Source organism: Pteropus vampyrus, unplaced genomic scaffold, assembly GCF_000151845.1.
Source record: "Pteropus vampyrus isolate Shadow unplaced genomic scaffold, Pvam_2.0 Scaffold127, whole genome shotgun sequence".
Lineage (NCBI taxonomy): Eukaryota > Metazoa > Chordata > Mammalia > Chiroptera > Pteropodidae > Pteropus > Pteropus vampyrus.
Window position 1 is genome coordinate 2,677,693 of NW_011888908.1, and position 20,307 is coordinate 2,697,999.

At 45.3% G+C, this 20,307-nt stretch overlaps 1 protein-coding gene across 2 annotated transcripts; it reads left to right on the plus strand.

The window, feature by feature from the left end:
- The first annotated feature begins 509 nt into the window (after positions 1 to 509).
- Positions 510 to 16,569, plus strand: GDAP1 (ganglioside induced differentiation associated protein 1). 2 transcript variants are annotated; one of them, XM_011366944.1, is made up of 6 exons: positions 510 to 636; positions 1,897 to 1,948; positions 12,689 to 12,862; positions 14,013 to 14,107; positions 14,947 to 15,061; positions 16,133 to 16,569. In XM_011366944.1, exons 1-6 carry the CDS (start codon positions 520 to 522, stop codon positions 16,513 to 16,515), a joined length of 936 nt encoding a protein of 311 aa, XP_011365246.1. In that variant the 5' UTR covers positions 510 to 519; the 3' UTR covers positions 16,516 to 16,569. The 2 variants fall into 2 exon arrangements, with proteins under 2 accessions (XP_011365246.1, XP_011365245.1); XM_011366943.1 differs by having other exon boundaries at positions 516 to 636; positions 1,897 to 2,089.
- The last annotated feature ends 3,738 nt before the right edge of the window (positions 16,570 to 20,307 follow it).

Below are 20,307 nucleotides of genomic sequence, written 5' to 3' on the forward strand. Positions count from 1 at the left end.
TAGATATTATTATTATTTTGCATGACTCCAGCGTAGTGTCTTCTAATGACACCTTAGATCCTTATCCTGCTGCTTTGTCTGTTAACTGTAACACCCTCTCCCCTCAAAGGCACAGACTCAGTGAGAGGAACCCCAAGTATCTTGGAAAATCGCTGCTTTTATACCTGAGCATCCTCTACTCTACCTCCCAAACCAGTGAGTCACTTGCGATCAGAATTATTCATTATTCCCTGTAATAATCAGGGGCTCATCTAACACAGTTTCTCCCGAAAAGCGTGCGGTTGCGCCTCGCAGGTGACTGCCGCACTCCAGAAGCGTGCTGGGGCGCACACGCCCCGCGCCTCCGCAGCTTTGTCACGGGAGAAACTACACTTCCCAGGGGCCTGTTCGTTCCCCGAACTCGCCCTTCCCAGCTGCAGGAGGCGCCCGCAGGAACCCCGGCCGCTCTGCGGGGCAGCGTGGGCGGGAGAAGCAGCACCGCGCCGACGGCCTAGGCCTCCCGCGCCCGCGCACCCCGAAATGGCTCGGGTGCAGGGCGAGCAGAGAGGCGGCGCGCCGCTGATGGCGGAAGGCCAGTCGGGCGCCGAGGTTAAGCTCATTCTGTATCACTGGACGCATTCCTTCAGCTCGCAAAAGGTAAAGGCCTCGCGGGGGCGGGCGGCGCGGATCGGGTTTCAGCACCGGGACAGCTCCCTCTGCGCCCCGCCCGGCCGGCCCACCTAGGGACAGGCCTCCCACCACGCCCTAACCCCTGCTACCCTCTCTCGGGGATACGGATGCACCTTCGGGGGAGCAGAGGGAATCGGCCAGAGATGGAAAGGCTATGACCCAGGCACTGGCACTCACGAAATGCGACAAAAAGGCATCACTGTAGGTGGGGGCCTTGTCCCCTGGGCCTTGCAGGGTGAGGCAGAAGGAAGCGCCATCAAGCAACGGAATAACCTACAGTTCCCTCTTCTACTCATTCTTGTTCCCGTCCACTCTCTTCCAGAAGGCCTAGCATCTGTATTTCCGGGTCTTGTCTGGGGGTGGGGGGACATGTGATTAGGTTTAGGGTGCCAAGCAAGCAGTGGAGACGGAGAGGGTGACTGTAAATGAATACGGCTAGAATCATTTTCCTTACTTATTATCTTTTCTAATTTATAAGGACGAGACCCTAGACTATCTCTGACATGTTAATTTGAGAACAGGAGTAGTCACAGGGAGTTAAACAGGGATATGATCTCAGAAATGCGATTTCGTCGTTCTGCGGACATCACATACTGCACTTACACACACCTAGATGGAATAGCCTCCTACACACCCAGGCTAAATGGTACAGCCTATGCTCCTAGGCTACAAGCCTGTGCATCGTGTTACGTACAAAAGAACACGAGATTAAATCAAGCACGAGAAAGAGAACGATGCAATCGGGAGAGACAGTACACACGAGACGCGTGAGGCTGCCGCTAGGGGAACACGGCACACAGTTTTAAAGCGAGTACACTCTAAAAACACCAATAAAAAGCACAGTCTGGTACATACATAAACCAGCAGTACAGTTGTTTATTATTATCAAGTATTATGTATGGTACATAATCGCATGCACACACCACTGGCAGCGCGGTAGGTCGGTTCACACCAGCATCGCCACGACGCAGGCGTAAATGCATTGTGTGTCGCGATGTCACGAGGTGGTAGGGGTTTTTCAGCTCCATTATCATCTTAGGGGACTACTGTCGTATATGCAATCTGTCGTTGACCTGAAGGTAGTTATGCTGTGTAGGACTGTACTCAAAAAGAATGTTGAAAGTATTAATAACTCAGGGGAGCACAGAAAAGCTGCTTGGTGGTATCTGGGGATGTCGTTTCACCGAAAGCCTGCATGCGCTGTGGTAACGGTGTGAACTCTTCCAGGTGCGCTTGGTAATTGCTGAAAAGGCATTGAAGTGCGAGGAACATGACGTAAGTCTGCCCCTGAGTGAGCACAATGAGCCTTGGTTTATGCGTTTGAACTCAACCGGAGAAGTGCCTGTCCTTATCCACGGGGAAAACATTATTTGTGAGGCCACTCAGATCATTGATTATCTTGAACAGACTTTCCTGGATGGTAATGTTAAGGCTATTTGTGATTTCTTGGATTTACTTTTAATACAAATCTGTTTACTCCATCCCTTCCTTCCTCCCTCCCTCCTTTCCTCCCTTCCTTCATTCTTCCTGCTCTCCTCCCTTCTTTCCTTCTTCCTCCTTTCCTCCCTCCCTCCCATTCTATTTCTTTCTTTTTGGTTTCATGATGGTGGTTTAGTGAAAAAAACCTTTTCCATTTCCATAAGCACCCAAATATAAAATAAGTCAATAACATATAATTTTGTATAAGCCAGTGTAACTCCGTTTAAAAGAATTTCATGTAAACTACAAATTTTAATGTTGGAACTTTCCTTTCCGATTCACTTGCAAAAAACCCTGCAGGTGTGTACTTTGTGCTGGTGATTTAGTAGCCTCGATGTCAAATTCATAACATAGCTTCTAAATGCACACTATGAAAATCAGCTTTATCTGTTCGACCATGGTTATACCTTAAAAACAGTAAGAGGGCAAAAAGAGGAATAACTTTTAGGCAAGGGAGAATAGACTGTGGTAAACTTTGATTTATTTTGTCTCTGTTACATCTGCATAGTTTGAATTTCATATCTGTTGTAAGGAATATTATAGGGCTTAAATTTATAGAGTGTTTAAGAAATAATCATGTATTGATAGCCTGTTTTATATCAGGCATTTTGTAATTTGTTCTATTTGGTCTTCAAAGAACCCACCTGAGACAGTCATGGTAGACTAGTTATTCCCATGTTGCACGTGAGGAAAGAGAGACCCAGAGGTTGTCGAAGGTAACGGAGCTATTCCATGGCAGAGTAGGGCTGGAATGCAAGTCTTTCAAATGAGACCTCCATGGTATACCGACTATCTCCCCCGGTCACGGCCCTTACACACTGTCTCGCTAGTTCCTAATGACGACCCTTTGTAGCTTCAGTGATTCGCCCAAGATTACAAGCTGGTCCCTGGCAAGACTGAGAGCAGAACACAGGGCTCCAGCTTCCGGCTGGGCACCCTTCTGTGATTTCTGACTTCCAGCTACTCTTCATCCGCCCCCACTTATGTCAGTGTTCACTGGGCAAATTAAAACCAGAACCTAACCTCGAATCGCTGGAAGCTGAGAAAGGAAACTGGCCCCAAACATGTCAGGTATTACTTCTCAGGAAAATAGCTATGGGACCTGAATGGGGGAGGGACCCCAGGCAACTAGATGGACAGGAGGCCACTTCTGCTCTTAGTCCAAGTGCTTCATTCCCTAGGGTTCTGCTTCGAGGTTTTCTTAGAGATGGCCATTGATCTAAGCCGAAGAATTTGATACAAACTGCTTCCTTCGTCACCATTACTTGCTTTCCATTCTCTATGCAGAGTACTGTACTGAAAATGGTGGCTAATTGATTTAAGATCATTTTTTTCTCAACCTTGAGCTTTTTGGAAATGGACAAGTGTTAAATAATAATTTGTATTTCTTGGGAGAAGTGATTATAATAATGTGAATAATAGTGTGAGAATTCTATTTTAAATAATCAAAAACTTTAAAAAGATACGGTAAATGGAAGACTATATTTAAAGCTTTTGTTAGCATCCATTGAACTATTATCCTCCTCCCCCTCCTCCTTCTCCGTCTCCTTACATCGTTTCTCCTCTAAGATATTCAGGAATATGAAATACGTTGGTTTACTTCATAACGTAGTGATGTGCATGATTCTCAGGCTTTCTTAAAATTTTCCTTAGGTGCTTCTTTTTTCTTTGAAAGTCTAAACAAAACTGAAATACATTCTGAGTCCGGCTCGAACAAGGAAATACTAAGTTCTTCTTCTTATGATTTATCGAATCCGAGGCATCGTGGGCTAAATGTTAAGATGAAAATATGGAAACTAAGCACTTTAATTATGATTGTACCAAAAGAATAAGTAAGCAATCAAGAATCCTAGCTTTTAGTTTGAAGCCGTCCCTAACTTGTTGTGTATCCTTGGTGACTTGACTTCTCTGTTTGTCCTTTTGGATTAGATGACATAGTTTTTTTTTTTTTTTTTTTTTTTTTTAAAATCAGTTGCAGAGATAAAGCAAGTCCAATCGGTTCTTATTTCACTCATTCCTCTTTCCTAGGAGAGTAGTCATTCCATTGGATAAGGCTGAAAAAAGATGATAATTAAGGGACCTAAAACCAAGGCAGATATAAAAACAGCAAGAGAAGAACTAGTTACGTAAATGAAGTCCAGTCTAATCTACAGATGAACTGTATCCCAAAGTATTAAATAAAAAACAAACACGTGTTATCACAATTATCATTAAGATACTTTGTATTTATCATTAGGGACTCATGGAGATTAGGGAAAGAGCCAGACAAGAGACGGACAGAAGTTATCCCAGTTGTCAAGGACCGGGAAGGAGAATTCTACCCATCTTCTCTACTGAAAGTGTGTTTCGCTGACCAGCAGCGCTGGTACCACCGGGATCTTGTTAGAAATGCTTCAATCCTTGACTCTACTGAACATCTCTTGAATCTGCATTTTAACAAAATCCCCAAGTGATTCATATCTAAAGTTTGAGACGCACCGCTACAGATTAATGTGCATTAAGTAATTGTTTAAGCTTTAAGCCGTGCTGTCAATGACTGGCTAAGTGTGGCAGTTCTAAAACGGATTGTCGAAAATTTAAAAAAATATACATATAATATATAATTTTTGAGTGTCTCAGTTCAGCTTGAGTTTTGCATTCCTGGAGAAGGTCTTTAACTAACACATAAGAAATGAGTCTATTATGTGCCAGGCATGATTCTAGATAGAGCGTCTCTTGGTTTAAGTACAGCACTTGTGATTGCTTCCTTGTGGAATGAAGGAGCAAGATGGCTCGATGAAGTATGCATGTTTTTGCGTGGACAAACCAGCATACTGAAGAATATTCATTTTAGATGTCTTAGACCAGGTTGCCCCTTTAGCGACAGACTCTCGTTTTACGTATCCCATAATGATTTTATCACACTTTATTTTAATTGTTTCACTTGCTTATCGACCAGTGTAAGCACGATGAGTCAGAGACAATTAGCTGCTGTATTCTCAACGCCTGCATACGGTGAATATTCCTTAATTGAATATTCTTTAATAAATACACGTGAATGATAAAACGAGTGAATTATTGAAAATAGATGTCGACCTGGACAGGGATCTCTCCTGGTGTTCTTATAGGCGTCTATTCTCTGACTTGAGCCTAATGATCTTACAAAGGACTTGAATAAAGACAGAGCAGAAACGCTATGACATTGTGGATGACAGAAAGGCTGGGGTTGCTAAAACGATGACCAGCTTATGAAATGTTTCTAATAGAACAATCAAATGAAAAAATGAGATGAAGTTTAACAAGGCTAACTGTATTGTAGTATGTGAATTTTGTTTTTAAAAATCAGCTGCATTAGCAAAGGATGGGAGAACAGGATTGTAATAAAACAAAAGGCTAGTGGGATCTCAAATCGTTTGAAAAGTATCAGTTCTATCCCGAGCATGGTGAATTGGAGCCTGCTATGTTCTAAACTTGTCAGAACATGCAGTGCTTTGTCTAATTATGGGTGGAACTTTGAGGAACCTTGACGAATTAGAATAAGTGAATAGATTTTATGAGGTGTGTAGCTGCCCATGGTCCTAACAGGAGACTTTAATTACGTGTATCCTTCATCTAAACAGAGCATAGCGAACTGGTATCTCTCGCTGTCACTATTTGTTAACCCTTATTATTCTATCAGCTGGAGTCTGTACTAAAAATGATGGCTTCCTGATCTGCGAATCTTTCCAATTTTTCTGTGTAATCAGTATTTACATCCTTACGGAATAAGTCCATTAAGTAACTAGTAATTCTGGGGGAGAAATATGATCGCCATGACAATTCTTTTGAAGTCTTAGCCTAAAAAAAGTGAATATCTAAGTTGGGTGATAGCTATGCTCGATTTTCATTTTTGGAAGCAGTTACATGGAAGACTGGTGTAGATGTCAGTGATATTCCTGAGGTCAGAACTTTGGTCAAAGGAGGAATTTAGAAGTTGTCAGTTGTGGCTGCTCAACCAAGAGGGAACCATGCGCAATCTCTTCATTCTTTCGATAGCCATTTATTGGGTATTGGCATGAGATCCCAAATTAAAAGATCCCAAATCATTAAAGCTTACTAATCTTCAAAGATAATTTCATCTTATAAACTCGATAACGCCAAACCCGTCTGCAGTACATGCACGTGCTGTTATTACTACTCAGTTTTACAGACTTTTTTCATGTACGTGACAGTTTTTTTTAATGTACATGACAGTTTTTTTTTCATGTACATGACAGTTTTTTTTTATGTACATGACAGTTTTTTTTTTTTTAAATCTGGACATGTAATGAAGAGTAGTTATATTAAAGCAAGCAATTGATTAAACTAGATGACGTACTGTAAGCAAACTAGGGAAACTCAAGAACAGTAGATGTGACGAGGGAATATATACACTAATAATATGGATTTTAAAACCTAGATATTTCTTATACCATTCATAATCTCTCTCAGTGAACTTTCAGTGAACTTTATTTGGCCACTAGATTATAAAAAAAAGTGGGCTAAAATAACTACAAAATACTAGAACGTATACTATTTATCGCTGCCAAATAGCTCAGTGGTAACCTGGAATCAAGGATGTAATACGGTGAATATTGAACTTTGGTAATTTAATATATTACAGTTCTCTGAAGATTATGTCCCATGTCTTATATCTCTGTATATTATTTAAAGTATTCTTAGGAAATAGGATTTGGTTTGGAAATAATCAAAGTATTCCGGTGTTAAAGAAAAATCACAGGCCCAGAAAGGTGTCGCTTGTGCTAAAGCTCATGACACTCAGTGCCTGACCCGAAAGCAGTCTCGACCATCTCAGAAACACAATCTTAACCCACCAGTCTGTAATTTTCTGGTCAAGCACCAGCAAGATCATCTGTCACATGGACCTTCTCCATCTCCCAAAGGAAGAAGGGGCAGTCTACATGATAAATCCCTTGCCTTCCCCTCACCTCCCCAAAAGAAGATGTGCTGGCTTAAAAGAATCTTTTGCTTTTGCTAATTGCTTCCTTGCCCCGCTCTTCCTCCTAAAAAAACCTTTAATTTTGCACACTGCCTGGAACACCCTTCTCGTTGCTGGAGGGGATGCTGCTGATTCATGAATTGCTTAATAAAGCCAAAGAGATCTTCAAGTTTACGCGGTTGAATTTTGTTAGCAGTGGTTTGTTTGATCTTAAAGTATCACATACAAGTCTGATTAGGAAATATAATTTCATAGATTCAATTTTATCAGTATATGATGAAAATCAGCTGTATCAAATTTAAAAAGAACGTTAATCTTGAAATCATTACTACATTAAAAAATACAATTATTTAAGTAAGGAATTTCTAGTTATTGTTAAGGTTCATAGAATAATTTTGTATCTATCAATAAAAGGTTCTCAGACATAGTCAAAAAACTTTGTATGGCTTTTAGCACATCTACTGAAATTGCAGATTAGCAACAAGATTCTAACCCAGTGTGGAGAAAATACTGTGAACAGTGAGAAGAAAACTGGTCTTTCAAACTCATGACTGTGCTAATAAAAGTGGCTTTAAAAAACTTTTTTTTTTTTACCTCTGTGATTTTTTTTTTTTTTTCAATTTTACCAGACAGGTTGGGGATATTAAAATGCAGAGGTCCTTGTTCCATATTATGTTTATCCAACACTTGCAGCAAATGTCTCATAAAGTTTTTGCATTCTGTTAAATGTCTTAAATATAATACCATTAAATAAAAAGTAAACATTTAAGGTATTTGATTTATTGAAAATAATGCTGTAAATTTGGCTCTGTCTCAGAAAATCCTGGGTGCATATAGTGAATTTGTATAATTTGATAGAAAGTAATTTTTCTCATCTGTATTTAGATTTGATCTTTCTAGTCCCAAAGTTATAACAGTCTTGAATTATAGTTTGTAACCATACCTTTTGCTTCAGGTCATAACTTAATCATTTTCCATTATTATTATATTTTTAAATAGGCTGGTGTGTGACCAGTTGAAGGGTACAATCTTGTTCAATTACTTGATACACATTATCTTATATACTAATGTCATGACTAAGTGATCTAAGTAAAATAAAAAAATCAGTAAAAAGATAATTTGAAATGAAGTCTAATCTGTGTTCACTGAGCTAAAAGGAAGATCTGCAAGTTATTCAAATAGACCTGGGAGAGTTTTTCTTGAAAACAAGGCATAATAAAGCCTCCTTTATCTTCCATCACTGGGGAATGTAGGAAATCAAAGTAGTGAATTTAGTAAAATAATGGAAGTTTATGTCTTTAAGCTTTTAAATTCTTTTTATCCTTTGCTCTTGGGGAAACTGCTTGTAATTTTAAAAAATGGCTCTGGGCCATTGTTATCCTAACCAGGATTAAGGGGACTTGAGAATGTTCAGAGCTGTTTATCCCCATTAAACGCTGCAGAATGCTTTTATTGTTTCCTTCTGGTTTTGTTAAAAAAACAAAAACCAAAAAACACAACTTTTGTTTTCCCTCCTTGTTGTTCACCACATCCTTCCGCGTCTATCTGCCTGTTTCTAATTTGCTGCCTAAATTTAGGTGCAATACAAGACCCGCCTTGTCCCCTGCTCAGTTCTTCTAGGAAGTCAGGTCTCATGCCAACCGATTTATTTATTCTTATTTGTCTTACAGCTTAGTCACTGATGCTGGCAGCCACTACTGTAACCCTGTTCCCCGGTGCTGGGAACTCTTCTCATTGCCTGTTTCTTAAAAGGCCCTGATTCCCTGTCTTGCCCCTGTGAGCCTTCTGTTGCTTTCCCATTCCTGACTGAGGTACAATTCCTAGAAAATATTTTCTTTTTAAAGTATTATTGACTTTTAACAAATAGCTAGATATTTCTCCAGCAAAATGGGTTTATTCCGCAGCAACGAAGAATTGCAATTTGGGACATGTGATCTAATAGCGAACCATGTACGAGTCCCAAGAAACACAGGAGAGGAACACCACTTTGTGAACTTGGGGGTGGGGAGGGGGCCTGTTATAAACAAAGAGTCCATTGGAGGAAACTGACAATTCGTAGTGACTTCATTGGCTGAGTTAGGCAGCCTCCCATTGGTTGAGCTGCTGCTGCTGAGGTAGTAGTGTCACTTCCTGCTGGAGATGCAGAGTTTGTCTCTTCCTGTTGAGGTCAGTAGTCGCACTGAGTGATTTGAGAGCGATCTCTCTTCTAGCCTCCCGACTCCATTTAAAGGAGGCTTCTGTTGATTTATTTTCACAGTATTATAACAAATATGGGAGGACTGGAAAGTAAAACAGGATGAGAGTCAAGGGGAAGAAATGTCCCAGAGAGTTCAAAGAAAACGTCCCGATTGTCTTTCGAAAAGCGGTTTCCAGAGGAGGGGGGACACTCTTGTGCTGTGGTGCCAGGAGGCTGGCAGCACGCTGCACGTGCGGCACGGGCCGGGGCGTCCTTGGAGGGAGAGCGGTGTCGGGAGAGAACCTGGGCTCAGTGGGTGTCTGCCGCTCTGACGAAGCGTTCCAGGACAGAGTGATATAGCAAAGGCGCATTCGGGAGAAGAATGTCATCTTCACGGGTTTAAACATTTGTCCTCCTTTGGAGAGTTCAGGCCTGGCCAGATGGAACGTCCCCAGAAAGCAATCAGACGTCGTTTCTCCTGCTCTCATGCACTTTCCCAGGAAGGAAGCGGCTTGCTCCTCTGGACATAAACCTCCGGCCCGGCACCATAAGGCAGCCAGAGCCAGCAGCCGTGAAGTTAACCATGTGAGAAGCATTTTAAAAAGCTGGGCCACTTATGGTATTAACCTGAGGGTCTTAGACCCCTAAAGCAGTGGACTTACACCTTTTGGTTTCGGGGCCCCTCTGTCATCAACGTTATTGAGGATACCTGAGAGCTTTTGTTTATGCAGGCTGGTATCCATCAGTATTGACCACATTAGAAATTAAAGCGGAGAAAAATGTGAAACACAGCAACATGCAAGCACACGTCCCATCGACTGTCGGAGTGAAGGAGTTATCACGTGTCACGTAGCCTCCGGACAGGTCCGCGGTACACTTGAGAGAGAGGAGTGAAGAGGTGACGGACAGCTCAGGATGACCGCAGAAGTGGCCTGGGCGGCATGGAGCTCCCGCGAGAGCCTGGAGCAAGGCTATGGGATTTCCAGACCCGCTTTTGAGAAACGTGGCCCTTGGTGGTCTCTGACTAGAATTCAGGAGACGTGACATCTTAGATGGGGAAAAATTATGTCATGTTTTCACTCATTTCCAACAGAAATTTATTTCCTTCCATCTCTAATGTATGCACAATCCTCAGCAACATCAGGAGTGCCTGTGATTTTGCTACCAATAGAAATCACAGATATATTCATAGTATATTGAGTTATTGCAAATTATCTTAAAATATCATTTATGTTCACATTACTTTAAAATTATGGTAGACTTGCTGCTAGATATTAATCTCTTTATAAATAGGCACCCATATTAGTATTATTATTTTATCATTTAAAATTACTTTGATAACTATATTTTAATATAATCAATTTCCTATGCGATCTTATGGCTTGTGCTTTATGCACTGAAGAATTCTATTTGGAGAAGAGGTCAGTGGCACATGACAGGTTTGGAATTTCAAGGGGCTTAGAAGGCCTCCAGTGTGTCATCCTCCTGGAATTGTCTGGCGACAGGCTGAGCCCATGAAAAGGGTAGCGGGGAGGTGTGCCCTAGTCAGGTAAATCTGCCGTCGACAAGCAGCATGTAGCCGACACCCCGTTCTTCATCATTCTGGTGCAGCCTTTCGGGCTGGGCTTGCTGGGCTCCTTGGCAGGGAATGAGACGTTTGCCCACTGGTTTGAGGAGTAATCCATCTTCTGTTTTCTTAGAGAGTCAGAAAATAGCCTGTTGGCTTACGAAGCCTGTCCCCCGTGGTCTGCCATTATGGAATCTTGCCTGAAATGCTCTGCAACCAAGTCTGAATCGTCAGCACTTATGAATGTGTGTGCGACGTTCAAAACGTTTCTAAATTAAATAATAACCCAAACTGAGACATAAAGCCATAAAGTCGAGGCCGTTCTTTTCGCTTGTTGGAATGAGCCAGTTGGCATTTTTCAGGGGCCTGGGAAGTGATTCTGAAGCGACACAGCCCTGACCTTTGGGTCACGTGATCCGTCGTCACCGTTCTTGGATATTCTCTGAAAAGCAAACCCTCCAAAGATGTATCGATGGCGTAATAAAACAGAGCGCTGTGTTAGGGGTCACCGAACGACTTCCTTGTTCGGCCTCCAGCCAGCCGCGGGGTCTTGGGAGAGCTTAGCCTCTGCGACTCAGTGTCCTCACTGCAGAGCTTCTCCAGCTCAAATACCATCGTCCCCCCGTCTCCTCGGGAGCTTCATTCCGACACCCCCAGGGGACGCCTGAAGCTGCTGACAGCGCCGAACCCTATGCACACGGTGCTTTTTCCTACCCACAGACGCCCATGATAAAGTTTAACGTATAAAGTAGGCACAGTCAGAGACTAACAACAGCAACTAGTAATAAAATAAACAGTTATAATAATACAGTGTAATAGAAAGATAATGTGAGTGGCTTTGGGGCCATTTCAAAGTAGAGTAAGGGTGGCCTGAACACAGCATCGTGGTGCTGTGACAGTCGATCTGATAACCGAGACTGCTTATTAAGTGACTACCAGGCGGGGACAACACGAGACTTCATCACACTACTCAGCCTGGTATGCAGTTTAAAACTTACGGGTTGTTTATTTTGGAACTTCTCATTTAATGTTTTTGGACTGTGGTTGAACACGCATAACTGAAACCATGCAAAGTGGCAGTGTGGATAGAGGGGGTGACCGAATTCTAGAATGACTAGAAATTTGGGAATACGTTTGTCAACTCATTCATTAATTAAAATTTATTGCATACCGACGATGAGCCAAAGGTCCTGGGGATGCACAGAGAACACAGTCCCTGCCCTCAAGGACTCTGCGGACTTTAACCAGCGAGTGAGGATTTATGTAGAACCCACTTTTCAGAGAGAAACTATTAGAAGACTGTCATTTCGCACTCACGTAGCATCCCCGGGGCCACTCTTGATATCACCTGCCTATAATGCGTTTTCACTCACTCAAACAGCCTTCACCGAGGGCCTCGCATGCACGAGGCACCGGCCGAGACCCTGGGTCGCAGGCTCCTTACCCTGAAGGGGTTCGGGGGCGCAACGATACTCTGATGGAGCACGTACGAGGTTCTGCGCGTGCAGAGGAAGGCGTGCTGGCCTCGGCAGGGGCTGGCAGTCGTCGGAAGTCAGGGAGGGAGGAGCTGGCGTAAGTACCTAGACCTCGAGGGTCGAGCAGCACTTTGTAAGGTGGAGAGGGGAGAGAGTGCCAGTGGGGTCATGACTTGGGATCTGGTCTGGTACCTCGGGCCATTCCTCGTTTTCGGTGTCTGGGCTGGAGAGAGATCTTTTAAATGCCTTACTGTAATGCTGAAATGTTGATGATGAGTGGTTGGGTTTTTGTTTTGCTTTTGGAGGTAAGATTTCATCTGCGACTTTTCCTTCAATGTTTGTGTGTGTTTGTGTGTGCGCGCTAGAGAAGACACCCAGGCTAATGCCCGAGAAGGGAAGCATGTATTATCCACGGGTCCAACACTATCGAGAGCTGCTCGACTCCTTGCCGATGGACGCCTACACGCACGGCTGCATCCTACATCCCGAGCTAACGGTCGACTCCATGATCCCTGCTTACGCAACGACGCGGATTCGCAGTACGTAGGAACCTTAAAGGCCTGGGGTTTCTTTTCCTTCATTTCGAGACCTAGCACATCTCATGGTCACCGAGGGAAGGCTGGGGACAGAGCTGCTGAGTGTGCTTCATGCAGGTGCGTGTGATGGGCTAGTCCATGCACCTGTCAGACGAATCTGGGTGCCGGCCGGATGTGTACTGTCTACAGGGCCGGTTTTCCCAGCGCTTGGTTTCGAGGGCCAAGTTTGGATAATGCTTAGAAAAGATGGCCTCTGGCAAAGCAAAGGCCACGCATGTCTCACAGACAGATGGACCGGGTGTCAGGAAAGCGGGGGTCGGGGGTCTGCTGGGGCTGAGTGGGGGCTGGGTCCACGTCTCTGGTTCTTGATTTTCACTCGTCCTGTGAAGAAGCTGAACTGTGAGCGGTCTGACCATTCCTCACGTCCCGATGCAGCGGCCCGGGGTTTCGAGGCTGAGTGGGTGCCCAGCGCTCCCCTCTCCTCCCTCCTGAGGGCAGAGCAGGGTCAGGGCTGAGAGGCAGAGCAGGAGGCGTGCGCTGTGGCGCAGGGCCTGGGGACAGGCGGGTCAGACTCTGGGGGCATCTGGCCAGAAGCCCGGACACCCGGATCCTCTACACCCAGAAACCGCGCTCTTTCCGGGGCGTCACGCGCTGACCTACGTTACTTTCCTTTCTGATGCTTCACTTTCCCCCCCTCCCCTCTTCCTCCTCTTCTCCTCCCTCTCGTTCTTGTCCCTCCTCGTCGTGAGGGCTCACACGGGACTGGCGCCAAGCAGAGTGACAGATACGATTCTGCCACCGAGTTAAATTTATTTATTTATTTTAAATAGGGCCTTTTCCTCCCCTTCACACAGAAGTTCGTTACAGAAACCTTGAAAGGTTCTGAAAAGTCGGCCCGCTGCCCGCACGGAGCGCTTGCCGGGCACCGGGGCTTGGCCCGAGTGCTTCCCATTCTCCCCTCGCCCCGTGTGGTGGATACTCCGACAGTCCCATTTAAAGATGAGGAAACTGAGGCACGGAGCGGGCACGTCCGAGCCGGAGGCGGGGCACCGACCCCGGAGCTGTCCGTGACTCTCGAGTTTCCCCGCTTCTCTTGTTTCTTGCACGGAAGGGAGGAAATAATTTTCTGTTTCCAAAATGATTTCATTATCAGGCCAAATTGGTAACACAGAGTCTGAACTGAAGAAACTGGCGGAAGAAAACCCAGATTTGCAAGAGGCGTACATCGCGAAACAGAAGCGGCTTAAGGTGAGCAAGGCAGGCTGTCCTCGACGGGCGTCCGCTGCTCCTGTCCACTGCCCCGCCTTTCGTAAAGGGTCGCGCTGATTCTAGGACGTCTTCGGTGAAATACCCTGAGTCACCCGTACACAGATCACCCGTGGCTTATGTGGTGCTTTTAGAAAGAATTTTTCTGTCTTAGGTTTGATAGTCTAACCTAACGACAGTTGCTTAAAAAGCAGGTACTGCGCGTGCCGGTTGCCGAGGACAAGTTCTAACGCGTGAGAGCAAGTTAATGAAACGCCCTGGGAACCTGTCGTTTCAGGCTCTGCCCCGTGAGGCCGGCCCGTCTGCCTCCCCAGGGGCCGGGCTCAGCTTTCCTCTGTCTGTCGGTTCCTTCCCCGCCACCCGACGTGAGCCAGCTTCTCGCGTGCTGCACACGTGGCAGACACCAGCACGGCCTGCCCGCCTCAGCGGCCACCTCCTTCCGTCTTCTCTCAGCTCAGCAGCTGCTCCAAGGAGCCTGCACACAGCTGTCCTTACTGCCCACTCGCTCCTCGGCCCGCTGCCTCGACTTCCTGTCCCCCCGGCCCGGCAGGCGGTCACGCGTCATTCACAGAGAGCCGCACCCGACAGGTCTCTTTGTGCCCCTCATATTCTGTGCCCTCTCTGGAGTGGCCAGCGAGCCGCGGGTCTGGCCCTGAGGGGTTGTGGCCTCCCCCCGACTTCGCTTTAGCTTTCAGAAGGTCGTCTACTCGTCACCGCCCAGGACGGAAGGCCCCGGCCCGGCGGGAGTTCGCATCTGCTTTGCTCTACTCCGCGTGCTTTTACGGGGCCTAGAGTAACCTTGAGTTATTTTCGTTAAATAGTCAAAGCTGCTGGACCACGACAATGTCAAGTATTTGAAGAAAATTCTTGATGAGCTGGAGAAAGTCCTGGACCAGGTCGAAACTGAGTTGCAAAGAAGAAACGAAGAAACCCCGGGTAGGTTCTCACGCGGGTCCTTTGCTCTTTCCCTGGGAGGCCGGGAGCGCGCGGGGACGGCCGGGGGCGCGCGGGGACGGCCGGGGTCGTGCGGGGATAGCCGGGGTCGTGCGGGGATAGCCGGGGGCGTGCGGGGACAGCCGAGAGCGTGCGGGGACAGCTCGCGACGCCATCGGAAACATTTCGCGACCTGTCTGTTGTGGTCGTTTTCGTGGGCAGTTTAAGGTAGGAGAGCAACAGCACCCTTGAACTCAGCAAAACCCAGGTGTGTGATTGGAACTCAGTCTGCATTCCCTGGGAAATGTGACTGGCGGAGAGTTTTTCTACACGATTTAACTCGTGGCTGAGAAGTTCCAACCTGGCCTGTTTCACAAACCTGTCATTACAGAGGTCAGTTTGGTTGAGCCACCAGAGTAATTGCTGAAATGTGGCCTCGAGTTTCCCTTAGGTTTGGAGACACGTCCTTATCCACAGTCGAGTCTAAAATGGGGGCCGGCACACGTGTCGGGCGGGCTGGATGGCGGCGTCCGCGCCTCTGCCCGCAGCCCTGACCCTGTGAGGGAGCCACTGCCCAGGGCGAGGACACCGACCACCTGACGACAACGCTGAAGGCCACGTTCCCTGAAGCTCGCTTCACGCTAGGGGTGCTGCAGGCTTGAAGGGGTACCCGAGAGCGGCACTCACCGTTCGGGCCCAACTTTATGGGTTTTCCCAAAGCTCACCCATCATTTTCCTCAGCTAGAAAGAGGTTGCCGTTGACGCCTCTGGCCTGGAGGCCTTCAAGTCCCTAGCATCCCTCACGAAATGGCAGACAGGCTTTGAGCTCAGGCGGCTCCTGTCTCATCGGGAGACTTGGGCGGGTGGCCGATGCCAAGCGCGTCCCCCTGAGCTTGGGAGACGTTTGCACGCACTTTGTCTTTAGCATAAATTTCTCACTGAGTATGACGCTCAAAATGCGCCACGGCCTTACGCTCCTGCTGAGCCCGCACCGGCCCTCAAGCCCGAGACGAGAGAGCCGCGGGGTCCGTGTGCGGCGCTCGCCCTAACTGCCCCTGTCCCTCTCTCCGGTAGAAGAGGGCCGCCAGCCCTGGCTCTGCGGAGGGTCCTTCACCCTGGCGGACGTGTCGCTCGCTGTCACCCTGCACCGACTGAAGTTCCTGGGGTTTGCGAGGAGGAACTGGGGGAACGGAAAGCGACCGAACTTGGAAACCTATTACGACCGTGTCCTGAAGAGGAAGACGTTTAACAAAGTTCTAGGACATGTCAACAATATTTTAATCTCCGCGGTGCTGCCCACCGCATTCCGCGTGGCCAGGAAAAGGGCGCCGAAGGTCCTGGGCACCACGCTCGCGGTGGGCTTGCTCGCAGGAGTCGGGTATCTCGGCTTTATGCTTTTCAGAAAGAGACTCGGAAGCATGATATTAGCCCTCAGACCCAGACCGAATTATTTTTAGGCTTACAGGCATCCAGTGCTGGCAACTCACCCACCCTTACTTAGCTCACCCTGTCCACCCTGCCAGGCCCAGTGAAGATGACCCGGGTAACCAGCGGAAGGCCTTCTTTCCTTTCCTCTGTGGGTGCTTTATGGGAGGAGATGAAAATGTTTTGTGGGCTGGCAACTTTGAGATGGCCAATTTTCAAACCCGAGCTAATCTACCCTTATAACATGCACGCGGTCCAGATGTGTAAATGCTGATAAGTAGACATAGACCTTTAACTCAAATGCCAGTTCGAGTTCTGATTATTTGGGAGGGGGGGTGGTGGTTATTATTATGAGTAGACGGTAATAATAACCTGAGCTCGTCATCCAAGACTATCTAGAGATGCTGAGTAGTGAGTGGCACTATCCTCGGAATTCAGAAGTCACCTTTGTCACACAGCACAGGAGTTCAGACAGCCACAGGACACAGCGATGCTTCAAATGAGTGCTGCTAGTTTCCGGCGGAAATAAGGGAGGGAGCACAGGGAGGCCTGGCCCGTGCCGTAAAGTGCCGAGCAGTAGAATGCAAGGTCCAGGTGCCTCCCGACCGCTCACGGCTGCCTGTCACCGCGACTCCTTGTGCCCACTGCCCACACGCCCTCCTGTAGTTGAGAACCTTGGGAGAAGGCGGCTGAGAAGTTACTGGGGGGAGCGGGCTGGAGAAGACCCCGGGAATTACACTCACGGTACCTCCTTTGACCAGAGTGTTAATTTTAAAGGCATGTGAATCACACCCATTCATTTAATAAGATGAACTGCTTTTACGCTTGGTGTGAGATGCCTCCTGGACATCTGAGATGCCTGCCTCGTATTTACATGGCAATCTGTAGTGATGTCAAAATGCTTCCTTTCTTCTCATGGTTCCCCGGTTCAGTGGTGCCTGTGAGATATCATTCCCATGGACTGTCACGTCCAGTCACTGGGGGCTTGGCCTCCGCGGCCCCCTTTATGCACATCAGTGGCATCAGGTGAATGTCCCAGCTAATCACTAGCATGGCAAGTGGCTGGGTAGAGATTTTTGATGATCTGTGCGTACTACATATGCCCATTCTGCATTTGGGGAGGCTGGTGTGTTAACCTCAAAACTCTCGTCCAGGCCTTGCATCTGTTACGGTCATAACGAAGCTTTAGAAGGTTACAGAAGGAAGATGAAATAAATAGCTAGATAGTAAGGTCCCCCAATATTTATTCCTATATGCCGAGGCATTTGGGAGAACCTCAGTCCATGTGGATGGGACGATCCCCATGCATCCCATAAACAGCCATGGAACCACACCTTACAGTTTATGCTCAAGATAAATCTTTCATGGTGACAGGAAGATGGAGTTTTTCTAGAGCTGGGCAGAAAGGCCTTGGGAGCAGTTTTATGTCTCTGGCAGGAGGCATGTATAGAGATCGAGGAGTTAAGATTCCAGCCAACCACATAAGCTTGCTTGGACTGCTTCATATTGGGTTTGCAAAATAGTCACAGAATGTACTGATTTTTTCATTAATAGGAAACAGTCTTACTTAGAAAACAATGATTTTTTTGATGGTGAAACGATGCTCTAATTCCATTTCATGATCCAGTTTTAGAAAATCTTGATGAACTGGATGTTCCCCACTGACAAAAAATTAATAACATTTCCAGTGTAAACTCAATCCAAGAGTCATTAACAAACTGGCAGCTTTTAAAATTTCTTAATTTTGCCCCTCAGCGCATTGTCATACGGAGTTGCTGACATATGCCACTCTACGTGTTCATAAAAGAATCGCAAAACTGATTATTCAGTAGTTCATAGTGTTCTTTATGTTACCCTGTTAGAGGAACTCGGACGTGAAGAAATCATAACTGGATTTTTATAACAATCTACAAAGGGTATTTACCTATTATGTAAGGGTTGTTGATTAAGAAAAAAGATTAGAAGCCCAGTGTTGGCTTTTCCTTAAATTTATATTATTACTGAATCAGAGAAATTCTACTAGGAAATGCTTATAATTTTCTGGCACAGTTTCAATGGAAATCTGCTTATGTCAATATTAAAGGTGATGCATGGTGGCGACTTCTCTTTATGAAAACCCTCGAGTTCACACTTTTAAAATGTTTATTTAGGATTATGATGACCACTAGATGTCGCTGTTCATCCAGTAGTCTGCGACTGGACGCTCTTTACATCCCCCAGGCCTGAAACGTTTCAAGTGAGGATAAACTGTAATGACCTCAGTTTCTGAAATGAGGGCATCTTCCTCAGATCATTCATCTGTAGAAAAGCTTGAGGCACATGTAGTATTGATTCCTAATGCTGTGGAAGGGATCACAGTACCACACAACGTTAAAGCTAAAGAGCTGAACATGTACTGTTAGCAAAATAGGCACTTTTATGTGTTTTCTTTTTCGCAATTATTGGTGACTTGGCCAATGTGCTCCACAGTTTCCAAAATTAGTATAAATAACACAATTAGAAAAATGCCTGAGGTATTAAATTTATGTTGGCTATTTGTGTCTTAATGCATAAATACTCTTTTATCGTTATTGTAATTATATGCCTTTTGGATCCATTTTCCTTAATTCCAGATCATTGTAAATTGCTTGCTTGATTTTTAGTAATTGTTGATATTGACACCAGAGTTGTGGAGTTTTTGGTGTTGCTGAATGTAATAGAAAGATCAAGATACTATTTTGCCTGTAAAATCCATAACAGTTATTAGAAAATAAACATGTACCTTGCAAGTACTAATTTTGTGATCTTTTTGAGAAAACGTGTATTTGTTTTATTTAAAATCAAAGCATAATGTGGTAATTAGTAAAATAAGCAGAAGTTAGGTGTTCAAGATATTTAGCTATAGGATGCCATTTTTCCTTATAACGTAAAAATTACTGACTCATGATTTATTTAAATACACAAATTTTATGGTTCAAATGAATGGCAGCTTAAGAATAACATATTGATTCTGGTCACTAAAGAAGTTCTTTTGCAGCCAGCCGCCTAACAGGGAATAGCATGGAAATGATAAACACTAAGAGAGTATTTTTTTAAAAAAAGTTTTGTTACATGTTTACTAGGTTTCAAATATTATTCTTCTTAGATATTTATGTATATTTTGATATAGCTAATTCTCTCTTTTATGAGTAATGGATTATGAACATTCAAATTACTACCCATATTTCTAGCCTAGGTAAGCTTGGCCGTTATTCTAACCATCAAATAAAAACCGAGTACTACTTTTGTTTTATACTGAGCAAAACAAATCAAATGAAAATTAAATTGACGTTATTTTTCCTAAGTTTGCAAAGAAAACAAAAGCAACAATTTTGAACACCCGTGGAAAGTCAAGTACATGTTCAACTCTGTACTCTGCTCAGAAAATCAAAAAAACACCATGGTAAAGACACAAATGTCAAATGAATGCAATACATCAGTTAATATTTACACATCACCTTCATATTGTTTATGCCGAATATCTGGCCCATTTATATTATCTCCACTTATTTGAATCAGAATGTCTTGGTCTTCTGATTCCCCAGAATGCTTGTGTTTCACTAGGGAAGGTGGTAGATTCTAAGCCATGCAAGGAAGCATAATTTCTAGAGTGAGGATAACAGTTGTTTTACGTGTGACATTATGGAAATGAAGAGCAGGGAGAGAAAGAGAGCTCCATGGGCCAGAAAGGCAAAACCCTGTTACCGGCCTCTGCGCTGAGCCCGGGACTAACGCGCGGGTCAGAGGACATGGGGTTGGCCGGCACTAAGCGCCAAGACAACAGGGGCCCACATGGGGCTGGAGAC

Bases quoted from the DNA above. Each gene is read 5' to 3' on its own strand.
- GDAP1 (XM_011366943.1), top strand. From the start codon at position 520: ATGGCTCGGGTGCAGGGCGAGCAGAGAGGCGGCGCGCCGCTGATGGCG. The intron at 12,863-14,012 runs GTACGTAGGAAC...TTTCATTATCAG, and splicing joins CGCAACGACGCGGATTCGCA to GCCAAATTGGTAACACAGAG. The intron at 15,062-16,132 runs GTAGGTTCTCAC...TCTCTCCGGTAG, and splicing joins AAGAAACGAAGAAACCCCGG to AAGAGGGCCGCCAGCCCTGG.